The 23817-nt window shown below is 39.5% G+C and overlaps 1 protein-coding gene across 3 annotated transcripts in view; it reads right to left on the bottom strand.

The window, feature by feature from the left end:
- Nucleotides 1-6028: 6028 nt before the first annotated feature.
- The window catches only part of farp1 (FERM, RhoGEF (ARHGEF) and pleckstrin domain protein 1 (chondrocyte-derived)), a 101927-nt gene continuing 84138 nt past the window's right edge, over nucleotides 6029-23817 (bottom strand). For all 3 annotated transcript variants that reach the window (XM_066706737.1, XM_066706739.1, XM_066706738.1), the window contains exons 15-27: nucleotides 23450-23539; nucleotides 20628-20761; nucleotides 19026-19107; nucleotides 17458-17695; nucleotides 16414-16544; nucleotides 15965-16033; nucleotides 14839-14928; nucleotides 14269-14351; nucleotides 13552-13664; nucleotides 12035-12198; nucleotides 9220-9327; nucleotides 8257-8408; nucleotides 6029-7532 (exon numbers count right to left, since the gene is read on the bottom strand). In XM_066706737.1, coding sequence (XP_066562834.1) covers nucleotides 7451-7532; nucleotides 8257-8408; nucleotides 9220-9327; nucleotides 12035-12198; nucleotides 13552-13664; nucleotides 14269-14351; nucleotides 14839-14928; nucleotides 15965-16033; nucleotides 16414-16544; nucleotides 17458-17695; nucleotides 19026-19107; nucleotides 20628-20761; nucleotides 23450-23539 — 1536 coding nt within the window. In that variant the 3' untranslated portion in view covers nucleotides 6029-7450. The remainder of the gene's footprint in view (nucleotides 7533-8256; nucleotides 8409-9219; nucleotides 9328-12034; nucleotides 12199-13551; nucleotides 13665-14268; nucleotides 14352-14838; nucleotides 14929-15964; nucleotides 16034-16413; nucleotides 16545-17457; nucleotides 17696-19025; nucleotides 19108-20627; nucleotides 20762-23449; nucleotides 23540-23817) is intronic.

The following is a 23817-nucleotide window of genomic DNA, read 5'->3' as shown; positions in this document are numbered from 1 at the left end:
GTGTCTGTGAATTTAGAGGTGGGTTTTAATATATTTAATTAATTTAGTCTTCTGATTTACATTGCTCAGTGTGTTCTTTCCACCTCTGTTGGATCGCAGTCACCGCAGCGGTCATGCCGCTTCGCTCTACTTCTGTTTACACCTTTCAAGTTCAGCTGGTTGGACTCTGGGGAATTAAGAGGAAAAAAACAACTTCCCTCTATGAATATATTTAATTATTGATTATACTTCAACTTGAAAGAGCAAAGGAACAAGGATCTTCTTCAGATTAAACAACCATCGTGAAATGTCCTTCAGAAATGATGGCACTCTCAAAGGTTATGCCTTCAATTAACATTGTATCTCATCTTATAATGAAGCCATTAGTTATACAATTTGAAAATTAAACACTTGGTGTGTAATTACATTTTTAGACCTAATATTTCACATGTTTCTTTCCCATTGTAAAGCTGCCACACAATTTGGGCCTTTAAAATATATCTTCAATTGTCGCATATATATATATATATTTTTTTTTAAGATAATGTCCCCTTTTTGTGAATAAGGTATGCTGGAGAATATCGTCATCCATGGTATTGTTTTATCCGTTAATGATTTCTAAAGACCAAAGTCAACAGAGTGTCAACCTGGGAATAATTAAATGGAAGGTGTGGCTACCCAGACCACAAAATGGTTCTGGCCCAGAACTGTTCCAAATGAAGCTGGAGAACTTTCCCAGATCAGTCAAAACTGGTCTGCCTCTTCTGGCCCAAATGTGGCTTCTGAATTTGGGCCTGAACACAGACATGTGGGACAGTGCTCGTCCAGTCCTGGCAGGCTCATTCCTATTTTATGGCCTAGTACTGGCCCAATTCAGATAAGCTTTTATATATGCCCCTTTTATAGACCCCTAATTTAACCCATGTCCATTCCAAAACCACACTATATCTATGGCATAATTCATTATTATTATGTTATTGAGATGCCTTTATCCAAGAAGGCAACTTGCATGGTTTAAGAATTTTTAAAAAATTGCACATTACAAGAGAATAAAAAATGTATAAAAAGATATAAAAGTTAGGTATTATCTAAACCCCTAAAAACGACCGATTTTGGTTGTCACACTGAAGAATTACAATCAAAGAAAAACGTGATGTGCTGCCCCCCAGTGGCTAAAATGATTAATTACTTAAAATAAAATGTTTCTTAAATGTATTTAAATTTTAAAGGTTTAAATTCCTGTTTGTATCCATCAAATTAGCTATGGGATAATTTGCAGACTGTAAAGAGAGATATTTAAATATTGTGAATTATTTGACATCTTATCTTGTGTTGGATGTTAATAATGACAGTGGTCTTTAATGTAATTCTGATATTCGGCCACCAGGGGATGCACCACGTCATGTGCGTTTTCCTTTATTCTAATGCTTTACCGTGACAAAAAAATCGTCTGTTTTCAGGAAAATCGCTAGTATCCAACCCTTAAATGAACAGGCTTGAAAGCAAACAGCAATGCTATGTAATTTGAAACATCTGAAATACAAAAGGAATACTAACAAATACATTTGTTTAACTTATTAGTTAAATAAATACATAATTTAGTGATACTTCACCTTGTGTCTAAAATTATGAATGACATCAAAGATAATACAATTCTAACCCATCTACACATGGCAGCTTTTACACCCGCATGCCATGCAGTGAGCCACACTTGCATGATCAAATATCTGGCATCTCAACCTTAAATTGCCCCTTCTGACAGAAGACAGGTCCTGCTAGGTTTCAGACCAAGACCTTCTTCATTGCTTGCTTGAATATCTTGCATATGAACCTCACACTGTCCTCTGGCACTAAAACAGCAGAAACAATCATCAGATTTGCAGAAACGGCTGCTGTAAATTGAAAACATTCCTGATCAGATATACTATATTCAGATTTACTGGAAACAATTTAAATTATAATACTTATTACAAGTTAAATTATGTTTCCAGTTTATACGTAATTCTACCTGTAGCAGGTGATTAAACATGATTAACTTGATGAGCATTAGAGAAACAAAAATTAAGTGAAATTGTAGAATAAAAGTAAACACAATCCAGTTTTCAGTGTGCCTTTGTTGCTCTAGCTGGGTTTTAGCAGATAATTCTTAAAATGTGAAGTATCTTTAAAACGTGTTATTTTGAAATACTGATCCCGTAAATGGCCCTTATTTGGACGGCATCCACAGCTAAGATGGCTTGTGTAGCTCCACTGAATTTGAGCCAGCTTCACTTAACGTGTGCGATTGCTACACAACTTTGCTGGCACCAAACTGCGTCTGGGCTGCAGTCCACCTGCTGTATGGGCATTCTCCTTGAAAAGTAAAACCCCTTTTGTTCAAATGTTATTTAATCGTTTCAACATAATAAGGAGTACTATTTTCAGGTTGGCTCAGATGCTCAAAAGATTTTCCACATTTTCTGTGACCATATCCCTGAGTAAATCGTGAACATGAACCCCCTGTCTCTCCAGTGTTGTTCTTTCTTTCAGGAATAATCCTCTGGACGTGCACAATGCTCATCTCTTATGTCCTTCATAACCTCGCAGACGTCACAAAGGATGTGTGAAACTGGAATGAGGGAGCGTAACGACATTTGCTCTCCAGTCCAGCATCTTAGAAACACCCCCAGGCGGCCTACTTCTGAGGTAAGGTTTGAGCGCAGAGCCTAAAAACAGCTCATCTCTAAAATTGAGAAGCTTCCATTTGTGATGTCCAGTTTTGATTTATTGCAGGATCATGTTTTCACACTGTATTTACAAAATACACAAAAAAGTCCTCATAATCTTAGGCTTAAAGTCCTAAAGCTGTTTAGGAAAATAACGGGTTAATTGCACGGTGAAAATCCTCGTTGGGTTTTTGTTTTTAATGGTCTATATCGTTAGTGCACCCAACAGACTTTGTAGAATTTCTGTACATTACTGACCTTTCTATTTTTGTGATGTGCAAATAATAAACACACAATTTTTTTATTAAGAATGTTTCGCCGCCTTCAACACTGTTTTGTCTTTTCCGCATTTTTTGTTGTTGTTGATTTTCCCCGTTTTTTGTAGGGCCAGCGCATAGATTAGCGCTCTCAGCTCATGCATTGTGCATGTATCATTGGAGATGTTACTCTTGGTGACAGTTTTGGGGCATAAAATGTCCTGCAGTTGGTTTAGTCATCAATTAATGCACGCTTTCATGCCTTGAAGAAGATGGTCATTTTTATTATTATAAAGGTCATTCTTTGGAGGTGTGCATATATGCGATTTACAGACCTATTGGTTTCATGCTTCGGATCGCCTGCTTAAGAGCAATAAATTGCTGAACACCTGACAGACTGTCAAGGCTACTTACAGATGTGCTCGATGTATTTTTAATGAGAATGTGGAAATGGGGGGGAAAAAAACACTTATTTGGGAAACTTGCACAGAATATCAAGAAATAAAAGGTAGATGTGAAAGCTGATTTCAGTTCTCACCTTCCACTCTGCTGTGTGTATGGAGCCAAACCTGGGATGACTGCATGTGTCCATGGAGGTTCAGTCTTTCAGTCTAATTCATATAAAAGACAATGCTTCAATATATACATGCCATGTGCAAAGCAGGTTAGTGCTTTTGGGACCTGGAATAATTACATTGGGGTTTCCACAAGCTCTGATCCTATTCAGGTCATGTTTATATATGAAGAGACACCCAACCAGCAATTTCTCCTGAAGCTTCTGCTGGAATTTTGATTTTCATAGGGATTGCTCAGCACCTCCGAAACATGCTCTCTTTAATTAGGAAAGCTGATTATTGTCCAAAAAAAGTGGGAAGATATTCTTTGATTGATGAAAGACTAATACATCTTGGTGAACATGTAACATGTATCGTGATGCTATATCCTCCGATTTCCAACAAGCAGTGAGCAAAGCATTTATCAGCGGAGGTCAAATGAATGGGTGCAATTTGGATATCCCAAGCTAGCAGTCTTTATTTATATATATATATATATACACTCACCTAAAGGATTATTAGGAACACCATACTAATACTGTGTTTGACCCCCTTTCGCCTTCAGAACTGCCTTAATTCTACGTGGCATTGATTCAACAAGGTGCTGAAAGCATTCTTTAGAAATGTTGGCCCATATTGATAGGATAGCATCTTGCAGTTGATGGAGATTTGTGGGATGCACATCCAGGGCACGAAGCTCCCGTTCCACCACATCCCAAAGATGCTCTATTGGGTTGAGATCTGGTGACTGTGGGGGCCAGTTTAGTACAGTGAACTCATTGTCATTTTCAAGAAACCAATTTGAAATGATTCGACCTTTGTGACATGGTGCATTATCCTGCTGGAAGTAGCCATCAGAGGATGGGTACATGGTGGTCATAAAGGGATGGACATGGTCAGAAACAATGCTCAGGTAGGCCGTGGCATTTAAACGATGCCCAATTGGCACTAAGGGGCCTAAAGTGTGCCAAGAAAACATCCCCCACACAATTACACCACCACCACCAGCCTGCACAGTGGTAACAAGGCATGATGGACCCATGTTCTCATCCTGTTTACGCCAAATTCTGACTCTACCATCTGAATGTGTCAACAGAAATCGAGACTCATCAGACCAGGCAACATTTTTCCAGTCTTCAACTGTCCAATTTTGGTGAGCTTGTGCAAATTGTAGCCTCTTTTTCCTATTTGTAGTGGAGATGAGTGGTACCCGGTGGGGTCTTCTGCTGTTGTAGCCCATCCGCCTCAAGGTTGTACGTGTTGTGGCTTCACAAATGCTTTGCTGCATACCTCGGTTGTAACGAGTGGTTATTTCAGTCAAAGTTGCTCTTCTATCAGCTTGAATCAGTCGGCCCATTCTCCTCTGACCTCTAGCATCAACAAGGCATTTTCGCCCACAGGACTGCCGCATACTGGATGTTTTTCCCTTTTCACACCATTCTTTGTAAACCCTAGAAATGGTTGTGCGTGAAAATCCCAGTAACTGAGCAGATTGTGAAATACTCAGACCGGCCCGTCTGGCAACAACAACCATGCCACGCTCAAAATTGCTTAAATCACCTTTCTTTCCCATTCAGACATTCAGTTTGGAGTTCAGGAGATTGTCTTGACCAGGACCACACCCCTAAATGCATTGAAGCAACTGCCATGTGATTGGTTGGTTAGATAATTGCATTCATGAGAAATTGAACAGGTGTTCCTAATAATCCTTTAGGTGAGTGTATATATATATATATATATATATATATATATATATATATATATATATTCAATTGCCCAAGAATTTCTTTTGAGAAAATAATCACAAACTGACACATGTCTAGAAGATCTGGAATAGTATTAATAGTGGCCTTTAAGTAGAACTGGGGCTTGACAGACTGGATTAAACCATTGGCCAGTCTAAACACAGGGGAAACCAGGTTTAAATGAATTAAGCATTACATGCATACATACTAAGGCAATGTTTTTGTGGTTGGTTCTTGCATCTGTACTCAAGACAAAATATACGGCGTTCTTAAAAAGATTTAAAATAACTTTGTATAATACCACATAAGACCATTTATGTAATAAAAACAAGCCTCCCAGGACAAATGTGATCATTTCCAGTAATTAAATGCCTATTTTTCTAATGGGAACAGTCAGGTTACTGAATCTTAAATGCTTCTAATGCAGTTAATCAGCATAATGATGAAACGGTAGATTATAGCAAATGAGTGCAATGGAGTGGACTGAGGCCATATAAAGAAAAGTCCCAGCATGCTGTGCTGTCACATGTGATCCCTATGTGTACGACAAAATTGGCCAAGGGCACACAGTGTCAAGAAGGTCTGCATCTTTCCTCAGTTTGGCACCAAAGCCACTGAATGAGAGCATGTGCTGGCAGTGCCCAGTTCAGAGGGATGCAGTCTTGATCAATCACCAGCTATACCACTGGTGTGTATGTGAGTGGGAAAGACATAAGAAGCATTCCAACGAAATCGAGTCAGTCATTACGAAAACAAAACCAGGACTTTGAAGAACACCACAACAGACCAAGCGCATAAAATGTGTTTATTGCTTTCACTTCCATAGAGCACTCTGCTACTGGAGGGAGGCAGCAGCTCCCAGCTGGAGCAAAACCCTTAATCTACCATGGCATGTGATTAAAATGCTCTTTTTTTATATAAAAGTCATGACATTTTTTAAGAAAACCATAGATATGCATTTTATTTCAGTTTCATGTGTTTTTATTATAGTTGAAAGCCAGCTGTGACATGTGAGAGGGCCTGCTATTCATGGAGTGGATTGTTTGATATAGATTTATTTTTAAATGTATATTTAGTATTTTTCATTTAAAGCTTCAATCCACTTGGGAATATTCATCTGAATTACATGTTTTATCACCATAGATATAGTTTTAATATAAGTCAGATTCTTCATAAAAACAATGTCAGTTTTTCACAAATTGTAATTTGATCATACAAAATAAACTCTGGATGCTAATATACTGTAGTCAGTATAGGTCACAGAAACACAGCAGTTACATGAAGAAGCCATTTCCGTCGCCTTAAGTGACAATGTCTACCTTGACTTATTCATTAAATGGAGAACTACCCCTAGAGTAATCATTATAAAAACCTTTTTTTAATACATATATTGACATCTTAAGGTTAATGTGAACATGATCATTCATCAAGTCATACATAGTTACTAGGGGACATATAGAATTACATTTAAAAACATTTTTAAAGGTGCCGGTTTAGTCTGATTTTCTAAAATGGACACTGTTAGAAACATGTTTATCACCAAAGACTTATTAAAATCACATATATAAAGGTTGAAAGACAATGGCAGAGAAAATTGGTATAAATCAGTTTGGCACTCAGGCTGCAAAAATTGAATCAGCCTTTGTCCTTTTTCCTAAAAAAAAAAAAAAAAACTTTTTGGAATAGCAAAGAAATTTGCAAGAAAACTTTAGTTAAAAAACAAACCGAACCCATCTCTTTTGATAGGCATACATCTTGAAAACACAAACCAACGTGTAAAATCATGTCACCAAATGGTTCACAGACTTTTTAAAACTTGTAAAAAAAAAAAAAAATGAAGTCCCACTAAAAATGGAGTTAACGCCTCAGTGTTAAAACTGTGGTCTTTTTTTTTTTTTTTTTTGTCTCTAAGTCAGAGAGGTACCCTTAAAGCATCAGAAGGATATGAATTGTGCAGGTTACACTCACAGTTCGAGGTGCAAGTGTTGTTACACGTGTGTTTAGAAACAAGAGTCTGGAGAGGAAAAAAAAAATAAAATCTGTCCGAGATCATACCCTAGTAAAGAAGCAGGCAGGAGAGGCGTGTAATCGAGCTCATGGCTGGCTGTCAGGAGGCTGCAGCGGTCTCAGACGGGCAGTGTGGATATGCATGGGCACAGCATGGGGGGCAGTTGAAATCCAGTGGGCCTGGAGTTGGGGGAGTCTTTGGATCAGTAAGGGTGAGAATCCTTACGGTTTAAAATCCGAGCGCGGCTGGCTGAGCTTGTGGCACTCCGGATAACTTCCATCCACCTGGGGAACAGCAGATGCGCAGGTTAGTGTACTGGACTTCAAACTCCACGACATTACAATCCAAAACAAATGCAGAATAAGGATCCCAGCGTCATCCAAAAAACATTGAAAAGCAGTAAAGTTTCAGTAAAGACCTATTTCTCCTTCCTTCCCTATGGTTTCAGATTGTCCATATGAAGTGCTCAGAAGCTGCTTGTTTGTGCATCTTCCATACCTCTGACAAAATGTAATCGGGAGTGTCCTAAACCATAAGTCTCAATTAGGCCTTTCCTAGTTTCCTTGTTTCTGAAGCCATTCAAATTTAGATTAAATGTAAGCGAAGGAAAAAGGCAGTGCAGAAAACATTTTAAAACACAGCAATACTTTGAACTCCTTGTGTTGCTTAATATGTGTTCATCATTCAGTGACTCTTGATCAACCCAAACCAAATCAATCACATCTGAACACATCATCAGATGGGTCAGAAGGAATAATAACTTTGGGAACACCACCAGCCACATCATGGAGAAAACCTTACATTTTAAGCTGTAAACACAGATGACATGCAACTAATAACAATGAGAGTTTAGAGCAGTAATTTATACCTCTCCTTGCTACTCAAACATCCACTAGCTCACTAGCACTTCACCAGCTACCTTTCCCTTACTGATGCCTCCCTTTTGTAATCAAAAAGATACTTCCATCCGACGGACTTGAGTAGTGATTGAGGTTTCTGCGGCCGTACCTTTCAAATGTGTACTCGCTCTCCGATCTGAAATAGTACACGTGGGATTTGAAGTGCAGCTTGAAGACGTAATCCTTGTGGATGTTTTCAGACCCTGAGGGAATGGTGACTGAGTACCCAAGGAGTGGCAGACTGGCCAGAGGATAGTCATCCTGGAAGAAGGGGAAACTCCATTAGGTGCCCATTTGGCTTTCCACACAGGATGATTGTGAGAACTATTATTTCTCAAGGCCTACTCTCATTGCTTGGGTAACTAAGGACACCGGAAACAGCAGCATCAGCATGAGAACCACACACATTTAAAGGAAATACTTATCGTTGATTAGTAGATTAGAAGGAAGAAGGTATTTTTCTCCTTTAGCCACTACTATTATAGGATTCTCATGTTTAATGCTACAATTAATGCTAAAGAGGTGTGTGTAAATATTTATTCTCTGTTCAGCATGATGCATTTTATGTGCAATTCTGAAGGGACTGTGTATTCGGTCGAGCAATTATTGTATTGTTCAGTAATCAGATATCAATATACAACTAATTACAAATAAATACATTTAAATACCTGTTTTCCATCACTAGCTATTTAATGACTGACATTAATACAATTCAAGTTACAAACTCAAAGAGGATAGTAACCCAATGTAAACTTCCTTTCTATACATGTCCTCCAATGGCCCCTTATTTTAAGCATTAGGAAGACTTGAACGGCATTGGTAACAACTGCACTTTAGCTGCAATGAAATTACTGGAATCATTTAGCTAAGGCATGCCGGGAGTAAAACCTCAGAACAAATGGTAACTAATCTTGGTCTGGAGCAAATCAGTTGTCACACAATAAAGCTATGTTCTCTCTGCTGTAGCTCATAATGTAGCAACCAACACCATCCCAAATACAGTGAGGTGTAATAACCCCATGAACGACACATGCAAACTTGAAGTGGCCAAGACGAGGTTGGCAGCGGTTACCTGGTATGATTTGTAGAAGAACAGACTGAAGTTCGTAAAGACAACCCACAGCTTTTGCCAGCCATTGCTGTTTTTGAATTTCCTCAGCAAATTCCCAGACAACTGATTCTAAGTGAGGAAAACAAAAGGCAAAGCAAGTGTTTGACGGGAGAATCTATCGGGTACTGAATTACCTCTGCTTCCTTAACCACACCAACCCTGTGCTCCGATAGTCTTAATATATTAATGTATGTATTCATTATTATTTATTACCATTACTCAGGGCAGGCACAGCTCACAAAACATGGTACAATAAGAACAAAACACAATATACACGTTTAGTTCTAATAAGGGTAAAATTGTACAGAGCACATTGCAATACAATATGAGGAGGCTTTTTATACTGAACATGCATGAAAATCATGGGGACTAACAATCTTCAAATCAGGCTTACAACAGTATCTTGATTCCTCAACATTTCTATGTACAGTTCTACGTGTTTTAGTGTACAAAGAGAAAAAGGACAAGAAGAATCTCATTTGAGTTTTTGGAAAGAGACATTTATCAAATCAAACAGGTAGAAAATCCTTTATGAAAAGCCAGTGCTTTTAAGAAGAGACCATTTAATGTGGAAGGAATGTGTTCTAAATAAAGCAGTCGCTGGTTAGGGATGAATTCCCTTCACAGAGCTGTGCTTTCCCTGCCTCTTGATCACTATCAGTGGAAACCAAGCACGTCCGCTGTGAACTACAGATCTAAGCTCACTGGGGAGTTCATTATATTGTGTGAGAGTGATATTAAGAATTATCATTCTGTTTCAGACAGAACACACCTATTTTCCATAAAGGCAAACTGGCACCATCTAGTGGAGAGAAGCATAATATATACAACTGGGACAATTAATTAAATTGTGCCATTTACCTTATAGCTCTTATTATTAAAATTCAAGCTTTGTTTGTCTTAGATTATGCACAAAAACATGATTTTGAATTAATAGATAAATTTAAGAGCATCATCATAAGAAATCTAACTCAGAAAATGTACCCGTTTCAAATTTTTATGTTGGATAATTCAGGTCCTTAAGCATAATTGTCCACTCCTTCAGTGATCCCCAATTATCTCTCATAATGCACTGCTCCCACTCAGGAGGAATTTACACCTGTGTTTCTTAATCTGTACTGATAAGGATATGTTCCAATTGATTTAAGTTCTGGAAATGGAAGTGTGCTCCCTTGTGCGGTTTTCGAGGAGTTTATAAAAGGCAAAACTATGTTTAAATCAGTATAAAAGTGAGAAGGATAAGTTTCATGATTTAATTTTCCCTCCTATAGTGTTTGAAATTATGTGTTATTAAGGCATAAAATAAAAAGTCTGTTGCGGGGGACGATCCAATGCAATGGAGTGATTTTGTGCAAGTCACTATTCCCTTGTCCTGGAAGTTTTACCTCTATACTCCTGCAGGTATCATAAAAGGAGAGGCTGTGAATTCGGTACCAGCACATAAGAGAAATGGCCACTGGCCTCTGGTCACTGCACAGCCCAGAGAAGAGAGTCTCTGAGGCACTGACTGGACAAGGATCTTCTACCACAGGAGGACAGACGAGACACACAGACGGAGATAGACGAACACAGGGAAACAGAAGGGGACAGAGACACAGACTCAATAGGTAAACCACACAGGAAGCAGCAGCAGCAGATTCAACAGAGGTGCCAGCATCAGCACAGAGAGAGGCTGTGGAGGAGACATTAACACCAGAACACAGAGCGCCCCCCGATGGCAACAACCAACTCGTTTTAAGGATATCGATATTAAGGATATTTTGATGACGATTTCTTTGGGAACAATACATATTGGATTTCTGTATCCTGCGTTAAGATTGTATGTTTATGATTCATTTACTTCAGGGGACTACTTTGACCCAGAAAGAGGCTCCTAGGCCTCCTTTTGTGAGAAACAGGGAAGGGGAGTGAAATTACACAGTTGAAATACATCCCAAGATCAAATAATTCATGAGAATCCCCAGATTTAAGTGAATTCAAAGCATTTCTCATGAATAAAATATTTTGCCTGCTGAACTTTAGACCCTACAAGAATAAAAAAAAAAATTGGGGCGGAAGTGGATGCATTAAAATAACATGGCTAGTGTCACAGCAGACAATTGTGTGCGGCAGTTTTCTCTTGAAAAAGTATTTACTCTAAGGTTCGAGAAGTGCACTTCAATAACACAATATCCTTAAAAGAAAAGAGCTTGGTTTAGCTCATGAAAGGACGACCCCACAGAGACGGACGGACAGACGTGTTCAACTGGCGTTAAAGGCGAATGGGAGCAGAGGAAATGAGCGAGAGCTGTGACAGGTGTGATGAGGCTCCAGCGAGCGGCCCAGCTGACCATCCTGAAGAAAGCAAAACAGAGTGATCTGGCCCGGGACAGAGTCAGTATCCTGAAGCTTGACTGATGTGGAAGCCAGGGTGATCGGTTACAGCTACAACACAACGCACTGAGAGAAGAGACCACTGCATCACTGTTTTCTCCCCGGATTGTGCATCAGGCACAGAGTTCTTTTGAAACTTAAATGTACAAATATATTACTCAAGCAAGCGGTCAAATTAAGAATCACACCAGCAATGGCTAAAACCAAGCTGTAAGATGTAAGATTCAAAACTAAACAAAGCACTGGTTAGGCAAGCATTAATATTAAATTCACAGCAAACAAACAAACTAGAGGATACTGTCCCTGGAGATCAAGCCAGATTGTAACCAAGATAGTGTCCATATGCACAGAAAAAGGAGGAGAGAGGGAGAGAGACACACAGAGAGAGGGCTGAGGTGGGTACCTCCACAGCAATGCTAAAGTCGATCATTGAAACGCTGGTGTTTCTGTGCCAGCAGACATGAACCGTGGTGTTACCACGGTGAGGGGCCTGTCTCTCTAGGGAGGTACGGGAGGCACTGAGATCATCCTCAGATTCCTGGTCTAGAGTCGAGTCCTCTGGAGATTCTAAGAAATTCAGTAAAAGCAGCCGTCAATAAAGAGACATTTATTTCCGTTCTGTGCACAACACACTGTCTCCATGCGTTTAGAGCTCTGGCATATTCAAATTAAGATCCCCCGAATGTGGGGGTGTTTTGTGGTATAAATACCAGCCTTTTGCAAGAGCAGTGATGATTCAGACACTGTGGGATACAAATAGGCCAAGTTACTGGATACAGGTGTTTGGGACTGTTCTATTTTGCTTTGCAATTTTAATATGCCAGGGCTCCATTTTACACATTTGGACTAACCTTTATATTTAAACACTTATAGACACTCATTAAAAAAAGCACTGCTTCACTGGCAATTGTCTCCGTTATAAACACAATTAGACCTTCTGAAACATCTATACATGAAAGAATTCACATATTGTACACTTTGCAATGCTTTCACAGTACTGTTCAGACTATTTTAATTACAGCATCAATTACACCAGAGTTCCACTTCTATATAACATATCCTTTATCCGTTCCTTCCATCTCTATGACAACCAGACATTTCTAAATGACATCAGTGATCTGTGTCAATTACAGGATGAATGCACAAGCATGAAACATTTGTAACTTTTTTGGGCTGCAAATGTAAAATCACCAAGGAAATCAGAAAACCTATTTATTCCACATTTATAAGACCATTTGCTCAGGATTCAATTATGGAACAGAAACAAGAAATGCCTGTGAATTACAGGCTTTTGCTCACAGACTTGTACCCTCATTAAACAAAGTACAAAAAAATAGACAATGTCCAATTACTACTTTGTAGCAGGGATGTTTAACCAGTCTTTGACAATAGTTTTCATCACAAATAATGCTTCACAAATAGCTTAGATGTTGGTTTAAATTCGTTTTTTTTTTTTTTTTTAATCATGGATTGAAAACATGCACTCAGGTCATTAAAAGAGTTCATTAGGTGAGAACATTTACATTTTTGACAAATGACAGGTGTGAAAACCACTGTGAAGAGTGAGAGTAGTAGAAAAAGATTTGTTGGCAAAAAACCTCAGAAACACATAAAACTGAATTGAATGTCAAAGAATGGGTTGGGAAGAAATATAATGCAGAAAACAGTTGTTCAAAACTCACTAGTTTATTACTGCATTCCTTGGAAATCGAGTCAAGTCTGACAGATATGTATATTTGTCTTGTGCTTAGTCTAGTAACTGACACAGAATATGATGGCCTTCTGCAGCATGATAGAGGGGTGAAGGCAACAAGCTTGAATGAAATCTCAGAGCAAGATGCAAGATACCACTTTCCTTTTCTTTGGCACAATCTGGTGTTAGAAACGTCTCCTCACAACTTCCTTCTTTCAACCACTTACTGTTTTCGGGAGGGCTAGTGGCCAGCAAGTCTGAGGAAGGCCCATTGCATTTCTCAGCCAGGTCGATGGCCATCTTGATATCGTCTATCCACTTCTCCATTTCCGATGCACAACTGGGTTAAAAACGATAGATACAAAAATAGACAATGAATGAATCAATGAATGAATGAATACAAATTGTGCAGTTTCAGGAAAAAAATGTAATAAAAGATTTCTACATCTCCTGAAGCTCAGCCAAACGTCTCTGGGCTCATACACATTTTCATGTGATGACTAAACACAAACAATTAGGACTTTTCACTCAAATGTATAATCTGTTAATCCTTAACCTAATCCCTAAAAAAGGCAATTTAAAAAGTGTAAGAAGCATTCAAGCAGACACTATCAATCCGTAAGAATATAAAGACCTGAAACATGGTCTTGTAGCAAACCCTTCCCCCACCCACTACACAAACAATTCCATTTCTATTTCAGGATTCAAGTGTTTGTTCTTTGGTAAGAATTTGGTTCTGACTCATTCATAATTAACAGAGTTGTTTTTTCTCTTTATCCGCTGGGATCAATAATGCATTAGGATCTCCACAACATTTCCAGTCCTGCCTGGGGGAGCGAGAGTCACGCGTTCCTCTGCCAGGAAGCGCCCTCAGTCTCCGTACATCTGCTCACAAGATGCCCCTTTTTCCGGTAAGCGACAGCGTCTGCGGAGGAAACTGTTACCTCGCTGCGACCACCACAGTCTGCCGCTGTCCGAACAGTGTGAAGGAGTGAGGCACGCCCCACTCTTCCTCGCTGTCTCTGATCTGATGAAAAGCAAATAGAGGAAAGTTGCTGAATTAGTCAGATAAACCACTGATATGAAGAGTGCTAGAGCTCTAGCTTTCTGCACTGCGATCATTTACTAAATAATTGAAGAAATACATAACATATATTCTGTCATTTTGTGAAGCCTCCCTGCAGTATGACTAACTGGAACAGATTGGAAGAAGAAAGCAGAAGACCTGTGCAATCTAATAAAACAATTAGGGAGACTGAGATACCCTGCTGGGCTATACAGGGCAGGGAACAAAATGCCTTTTTGTTAATATGTTGGCATAATAATCAGTTGAGCTACAGAGAGCGGCAGAGAGGGCAGATAGGGCAAACCCACTCTGAGTAAACATGGCCCGGCTGCCCTGTGGATCTAAGGGAAAAGCCAAATCAGCAATTTCTCTGTCTATAAAGGGCTGCTAGGTAATGTAGGTAAGGCTCGGGGGGGAGTGAAGGGAAAACTTAACAGTAAGTACTCACTGTCATGCCATACAAAGGGAGCTGCCCATGTACTTTGAACTGATTTGAGGCGGTCATCCCTCTGCTGGTGTACAACAAAACGTCATTGAACTGTCATCAGGATTTGGAGAGAAATAAGAAAAGGAGGTAAATAATTGATCCATGTTTACAAAACCCAGCATTTTCCACATATGTAAGAAAAAACGCTTCACATATTGGTACGCTGCAGTGAACGTCGGCCTACTTCCCAGAGCCCTTGCCGTTGGCACGGAGTTGCATGCATATTGGTCCCGGGCCCAGCTTTGGGGAGGTTGCGGACAGGCCCTCTTTGTCAAGAAAGACAACCTTTCAAGAAGCTGTTCTGCTTAAATACCCTCCGCTAATCGGACACAACACATGCCCGTCCCGCATACGTATGTGCAGTAATGGATATTGTTTGCTGTTCTAATTGTCTGGACACCTGCCAGCAGCGAGAAAGAAATCTTTCATATTCGGACTGGGGAATGGCCATTTGTCAAGAAACAAGGCCAAACCGTACTCTGAATGACTCAACTGTATTTTAACCCTTCACAGCCTAGCATCTTTTTGACGAGAAAACGAATCAAATCTGACATTTCCTCAATCCAACACTGCATACAAACATTTATTAGATAGTGATTTTAAAGCTCAAATGGTGTATTTTCCAGAAAACCGTGAATATCATATGGATCTATTCTTTTGGAGATTACAGATTCTATGTTCCTGAATTTTTCTCATGTTTACTTTTGGGTGATTTCTAATTCACAAATGCAAACATATCAATAGGATAATGAATCTAAAATTGCCTAGGGTACAAGTCATATTTAGTTACTGAGCTCCACTGTGACCTTTATACTTATGGAAGCATTTGAATATTTACAAGAAATATGTAAAAAGTTTCAGAATGAGAATCGTAAATCTTCGAAGATCACTAAAATAACAGTGATGACATGGTTTCAAGATTCATCAATTCTATATTCTTTCAGGTTACTTGACAGCTGTCAACCTGTCTCTCTCTCTGCCTACATGGGTGTCTTAAGTCCAGAGGACATGACATCTGTAGAGATGACAACTGAAATGAAGCCCGATGACAGACATTTTGACATATCATTGACAATGAAGACATTACCAAGAAAAACATTCGCTGCTGCAGGCCTTTTCCCGAAAGCTTGCTAAGACAGCCTAACCTGATGAATTCCTGCAAGAAAAGAGAGGAAACACAAATGAATCACGGGTGAAATCCAGAGGAATGTGACAACTGGACCGGATAGGAGACTGATAATGCCTCGGCATGTTTTAATCGGTCTCAGTGTTGACTGGAATAAAATAAATGCCCTTTAAATCCTGTAGAAGTGATACAACATTTCTGACACAAAAAAACATTACCCTAAGAACAATCCAGGAATAAGAATGCCCTTAAAACACCAGATACACAGTCACAAATAAATAAGTGCTTATTAAAACACAAAACACAATGTTTAAATAATTTATTGCTAGGTTGGGTATTTCATAAGGAAAGCACATTCGCAAAGCAAACAGGAAGTTACTTGGAAAGCAAAAGGATTTAAGAGCACTGACCCGTCCTGGAATCACAAGATTCTCTATGCCAATTAAGTCTTTCTTCAGTTCAAGCAGCTTTTGGAAATTCTCCATCTTTATCATGGTTCCGTGGAGCTGCGCTGCCATTTCGGAAATATCCGCCAGAGCAGCTGATCAGGAAATAAACACCAAAAATCACTCACTTATATTGTCTGGTTCCATTTCTGTCTTCACGTGCTTGCTATAGGTGGACATTTATTTGTATTACTTCAGGAATATACATCCATCTCAGGACTGCAAGGCACTTATAAGCCCAGTCTGTATAAACACTATAGACATGATCTGAAGAGGTGACACCATTTTTTTTAATGAGGGATACTTTCCCATTCTGATAAAAACCGAAGGGTGATAATTAACATCTGAGATCAGACATAGCAGGGAAGGTAAACTCCAGCTCATTAATTGTATGCACTCTCTCTCCCTCTTTCTCTCTGCCTGTCTGTGAGCCAGAAACCCAGGCCCAGCCATGACCTACAACAATGTAAAAATTACTTCTGACAGTCTTGACTCATTTCCTCAGGAGAATTAAGGCAGATAGAATTAGTTAACCTATTCCTCTCAAATTCATTATTCAGCAGATGAAATAACCTTCATTTTCTTCTCCCCCCACTGTTATTATGCAGGAATGTGCTTTAAGAGATAGCATTTGACTTATAACCTTTATAAATAATTATGAGCACTCAAAAAAAAATAAAAAAATTCAGAGTTACTGCAAAGTGCATCGATAACCACAAAAGGCGGACATTTTGGAAGACAGTTGAATTTCCCCTTAAGCAATTCAACACTGAACAGTGTCTTAAAAATAAAAAGTTCAATGTTGAGGTATGATTAAACAATGCATAGTAATTATTAAAAGAAAACAATACAGGTTTTAGCATTCAGAGAAAACAGAGGGGAATATCCTCGGATATCCTCTCTGTTCTCTCTGAACGCTAAAACCTGTATTGTTTTCTTTTAATAATTACTGTCCATCGAATAGCGCGGAATCCACACATGCGCACCATGTCCCAGTGTCCCCCGTACCTCTGGAGTCTCTGAAGTCCACGTGGGTGGGGGGGTAGTGTTTGCAGAGGCGCTCCAGGATCTGCTTGTAGTGCATGAGGCGGTGTAGGGGCCGCAGGAAGAAGATGTTGAGGGGGAGGTAGCACACCTTCTGCATCTCAAAGTCCCGGCACAGGACCTCGAGCTTGCGCGAGGCCCGGCTGGCCCTCTCCAGCTCCAGCAGCACCTCCGAGTGTTTCTGCAGGTGGGACGTCAGCTGCTGTGGGGGAGAAACCACAGCGCAGGGTCGGCTAGCGCGGTCGGGAGTTTGGACGAGGCCTGGGAAGTATAGTACTGCACTACCCAGGAATCCTGAACCGGTCGGTTAGTGTTAGAGTTGCCCTTGTCATAAAATATTGCTTGCCGGGTGATATTTAGGGGCTCTACAATTTTACTGTTGTGATACTTCCATTTGCAGACTACATATACAATACACACAGCAGCCGAAAAGTATTTTATTTTGCAATACACCCCGTCGTGTAGGTTAAACTCTCTCATCAGCTGCCCTGTCAATGTCCACATCATCTCAGTATGTTGCAAACAAAACCAATCTCTTAGTATTGAATATATGGTTTAAACTGCTCCTACAGATACCCAGTTTGGAGGCTTTTTTAACATGCCCACTCAATTGTGCTCAATCCTGACGGCTGACGTGTGACGGCATGGAAGATAACATTGTTTTCAACTGATTAGCTGAGCAGAGCTGAGAAATTAACTATTTAGTTAAACATTCACTATCCACCTTGCAGCGCTGCGACCTTCTCCCCAAACTACACTGCAGGCTTTGTTGATGTTCAAACAATACGTATTGCCAACAAGAGCATCGTGGGTTTACGATGCCACATTACCTGAATTCTCTAACACCATGAGAAGCTACAAAGTCAAGCAACACAAAACTGCACAAACAGGACAATTTCGCTGCTGGAAGTCAACAACCTTCTCCAGCATTCAGTCATTCAGTGAAAGAAGAGTAAAACCCAATAAAGCCCATGTCCACCTCTACCACATTCTGCTCTCTGGCTGTGTGAAGTCCCTCCTGACTGCTGGTGCCCCTAGGGGTTTGTTAGGCAATAGTGTTTAATTAGTTATGTGATTATTAGAGGAGAAATTACCAATAACCACGGAATGCTAAAAATGGAAAACTAATAAAAGACCACACAGTTGGACCCGGGATGAACACTCTTTTACACTCAGCATGGAGAGAGAGGTCTTCACATGAGCTCCTAATTAGTTTGTCCTGATCCTCCGTTTCTGGCCATCTGGCTCTCCTCATGTAGCGATGAGGCGCTTGTCAATGGAGTACAACAGAACATGCAACTCTGAGCTGTCCTTTGATCTTCAAACCCCTTTACTGCATTTTAATTATTCAAATGCTTAAAAAAGCACCACACCACAGAGGGGGGGGGGGTACCACCTGTTGTATGCATCAATCTGCACATTTCTGCGATAATGTTGCAAGTATCGACTATACTCATCCTTAATAAATTGTCATACTGTTCTCCACTTTTGGCATTCCACATTTAACAGCTCAGTCTGGAGACCCGTCTTACCTTTATACCCTGTATGTTCTTCAGCATTACATCCCCGATCCTTTGGTAATCGCCTTTGATGTGTGCATTTGAGCGGCCCTCCCTAATTAAAAACACAGGAAGTCATTTTAGTATGCAATAATCATGCCATGCCTTCTCTCTTTACTTTCATCATATATACTATAAAAAAATGTAGTTTAGAAACCTTATCTGCCATAAGAAGGCAGTTCTATGTATTCAATACATTTGTGTGTAAATAACTGTAAAAACGTGTTTTAGCAATAACCCACCACTGCCAATCTGCACGAGCACTACATGGCACTGACCAGCAGAGGTCCCCATTGGGCAGCTTTTTACTTCCAGTGCAGTAGAGCAATAACCTTACTTTATCATTGTTAACTATATGCCATTTCTCCCTTATTCCATGTATGCCTCATTACTGGACACAATGTGAAGCCATCTAAATCAAAACAGGAATGCAACACATTTAGCTCAAATGACTTAATTCCATTAACTCTCCTGTTTTCAGCAGTTTCCTCGGCAGATGTTAACAGAACACCAGCTGGCAATTTGCATGGGATGCATTTAATTTGCACGTTTAAATATAGTGTACAAATAAAAACAAGAATTTGCTTATAATGATATTTCTAATGATTTGGTTGGACCCTCCATTCATTCAGTGAGGCATGGGGTGGGGGTGGGGGGGATCTCTCACCCCCATTAGTATTGCAGGGATCTTCAGTCCCTCTGGATTGTTTCAAAGGCAGCCAATGCTCAAAAAAAAAAGCTTAGGTGGATATCTGAAAGGATGCCACAGCAGTCTCCGGGGCTTTCGTCATTGAGAGAATCAGCAACTGAGGAGCCCAAAGCATGCAGGCCACTGTCTTATCTCAATGGTTGCTATAGAGACCATTGTTCCACAGGCCAAGTTAAAAAAAAAAAAAAAATACACACCACCATATGCAGTCAGCTTGCCCTGCAGGATCTAGTGTGAACTTATCAGGAGGCTCTGTTCACAAATCAATACACGACTGTAGGCTTACCAAATGTATTAGGATGTTTGCCAGCACCAGGCAAAAATAGAGCATGTAGTGTTCACATGCAAATATGGAAGGCCCTACTTCAAAGCAATGCACAGAAAGTGAGTGTAGACAATGGAGTATCTTTTTAATGTGCCAAAAGCATTTCCATGTGTTCTTGAAAAGAAAGTTCTGTACTATCAGGAGATAATAATGACTGGGGTCCAAATTCAATCCAAACTACAATATATAGATAGATATCTGGAATATTGTTATTTGACTAGAGAAGTAGAGGACACTTATGCACTTCTATACTTCACATACCGAGAGAAAAAGTGGGTGGGGTTATGAAGGGGTCTACTTTTTACATGTCATATAACATGATAAAAGTTCAGGCAGTAAAACTTCAAGATTGGGGTTGGATTTTTAATATTTTTAATTATGCATTTGGCATCAAAAGGTAGAACTCAAGAACACGATTACGCAAACAAAATGATACCAAATCTTAACAGTAAAAAGGTAATATGAAATGTATTCCATTTTGAGCTTAAGAAACACTGCGCAACAGACCTTTAAACAGAGCATCTGAAAAAAGAGCACTTACCAGAGAGCAAGTCTCTGTTCCACTTCTTTCAGGAAGCCGGTGTGAAATTTATAGAGAGGGTCAAAGTTGGAGAAGATAACATTCCTGAGAGATTCGGGCATCGCCTCATCTTTACCTATGGCGTTTTGGAATGACTGAAGAACACAGTGAAAAGAAGTGAGTTACATATCCGTGGAATCCACCAAACTGGTTGTCCAGACACCCCAACAATACACCTGAGATCCAAAATTTAGAGGCAAAATAAATGTAGAAGATGTTCAAATTACACTTGTACCTTAAGTAAGGAAGAAATAAAACAAAAGAAAGGCTTCCTAATAGCACAATTTATATCAGTTGTCTGCTGTGGTATTATTTTAAGGGCAAGTAGAACAGAAACCCCCCCACAAATATACAGAGCAGAAATGAATGGTTAAGCATCACAACTATATCAAATTGAGTTACATTAACTTGATCACAGACCCTGCTTATGGTTTCACACAAAAATAAAATGTTATCAACCATAAAGTGCAACATCTATTCCAGTCCTAACTTCACTGAGATTCATGCAGCCACTTATTATAATGTATACTTCATATTCATCTGCCTAGGGCATTCTCTTATCCTTTCCATCACTGTTAGGAGCTGTGAGCCATGTTCCACTGAATTAAACGAATTTGCCTTCAGTAATCGATGTGAATTAATCACCCATTGAGGTACCAAGGCAAGTCTTAGGCAAAAAGAAAACAACCGCATCTATGGATGGACCGTTTTTTTCCATATTAAACATTTCTGTATTGTATTGCTACAGAAATTTGGCACAATCGGTCCCAAAAGCTTTGTAGGTTAGGGGGTAGTGAAACATTAGAACAAACTTATGTTGATCATTAAACAAGAAAAATGCAGTTAGGCAGTGAATGGCCTAAATCAGGTCTTTACTTACACACTTAAAATAATAAGCTGTCACTTCATTCAAAGCCTACAATTACCACAACCTGAAAATGTTTATCTGATCAATAAAGCAATCAATACCTGCATTATACTAGACGTGTTCCCTTTGGGACCAATCTATGCAGTACTACTCCTACTAAAATGAAAATAAAATCTGTAATTATCTGTATATTGTTTCTCTCTTTTTTAGGTTACTGTGTGGGTTTTATTACTCTGCAAGGCAGACAAAGGCAGCCCAGCATATAAAGCAGCGTCTTGGAAAGGGATGAAAGCATGAGGTGAACAGCTGTTACTCAGACGCCTCGATAGGAACAGACTTTATAAAAACAGGGGGAAAAACCCTGGTTGCCAACGAAAACACGTATTTTTTTCTGTAGTAACTCCTCCAAGGGTGCCGAATGCTTCGACAGTTCAGAACAGGCCTCCCCAGTGGACGTGCGAGTCGCACGTTAATGAAGGATACATCAGTTATATTTCCCTGGTAAGTAACTGAACCGATTGAACAGAACTTATGTTTTCCCCAGTTGCTCCCAGGTTTTGCTAATTCTGTTTATTTAAGATTTGCTTCATATTTTCTGCATGCAAAGTCCCAGGGGAGTCTCATAGAAGGCATCCATATGTCTGAGAGTAAATAGCTAAGAGTCATTTGCATTAGGCAAGCAAAAAAACATTTATCATACGTCACTAAGTTGTTGACACTAGCAGAAGAGCAGAAGTGTTACCCACTGCCCAAAAAACAAAATGGATAAATGAATATAACACACACACACACACACACACACACATAGTGGCAGTCAAAAGCATTAAAGCCTCAGTCATAACCCAGTTGGATCAACTGTATTCTTTAGAGTTGTCTCTAGGCTGAATCAGTGTGCAACAAAACTTTGAAAAGACAATTCATAGGTAAGGATACTTACTCATTAAACAAAACTCATTCAACTATATGAACCACTGAATAACTGTTTCAAACGAAGCGTGTGAAGAAATGTGATTACATCCATATTCCCCTGTCAGCAAGTAGTTCTATTTCATGATTTTCAAATAAATACATTTAATTCAATCATTAATTGCTTTTTTTCCCCCCCAAATTCCTGTTTGGCAGATTATGCATCTGATTGCACTTTGCTGCTGTTGTGGCTGCTCTTTATGCTATAAACGGCTAAAACTCAGCTCTGTTTTGTAAGACATGCAAATCACTTTTCCAAATGCCTACCGGATTAAAAGTATACAAATTAAAACCTCTGCTCATTAACATCCAAATTCATATTCTGCTTAGTCAATCAGCACATGAATTGCATGTCTGGAAATATATACTCATCATAACAATGTCACAGGACTGAGGCATTTCGTATGCATGGCTAAAATCTGAATAAACCGCCATCTCTGAGTGAAAACCAGATATAACCAAGTTAAAGCATGAAAGCAGTTTAGTCACCAAAGCCACTTATTTGACTGTCTTATGCAATACACTTTAGGATTCAGACACAGGAACAGAAGGTGAAAAACTTTACAAAACTGAGAAGTTATTAGTTTTGGGGACAAAAAAAACAAACAAAAAAAACACATTCCTCACAGAAAACCAGGAAACATCACATAAATATCTAAAATCTCTACTTCTAGCTTGGCTCCCAAAAAAATGACGTCCACAAATCACACAACATGGACGAAACACTCCAAACCTTTAATGAAACCATATGTGCTAGTTGTGTTTATTATTTTATAAAGTCGAAATCCTTCTGGCTACTACTGTTAACAGGTTTTTACAGTCCGTTTTCCATATAATAACTAAAACAAAACTACAAAAGAAACTAGGAGTGCTTTCCAATAACCTGGTGTAAAAATAAAAATGACAGATAGCCCATCCACGGTAATTCACGCCATCTGGTGGAACTCACCATGGTTATCACCTCGAGGTCCTTCAAATACGTCCTCTCCGTAGTCAGCAGTTCCTTGGCAATGAAATAAGCCTTGTCTGTGGGGAACCTCTGGAAAAGCAGAAAGAAGTTTATTACACAACGCATGGGCGGCTGAGGCTAGGCCTCATTTTACAATGACAGACTGGCTCTTCTCAGAGGTGTGAGTGAACAAAGGATGCTTTGAGAAGAAAACGCAGACACTGAGGTATGAAACTGTTCAGCTTCAACTAGACTGAATTATGAAAATGAAAACTCCACATTTCTTAGTTAAAATCAAAGGAATTACGTTTGAAAGATTTGAGCATTTCCAGCTGCCCCCCACCCCCCAAAATAAAGTAGATTACCTA

Source organism: Amia ocellicauda, chromosome 6, assembly GCF_036373705.1.
Source record: "Amia ocellicauda isolate fAmiCal2 chromosome 6, fAmiCal2.hap1, whole genome shotgun sequence".
NCBI classification, from domain to species: Eukaryota; Metazoa; Chordata; class Actinopteri; order Amiiformes; family Amiidae; genus Amia; species Amia ocellicauda.
The sequence above is the reverse complement of the archived record's forward strand: the minus strand, read 5'-3'. Positions and strand labels throughout refer to the sequence as shown.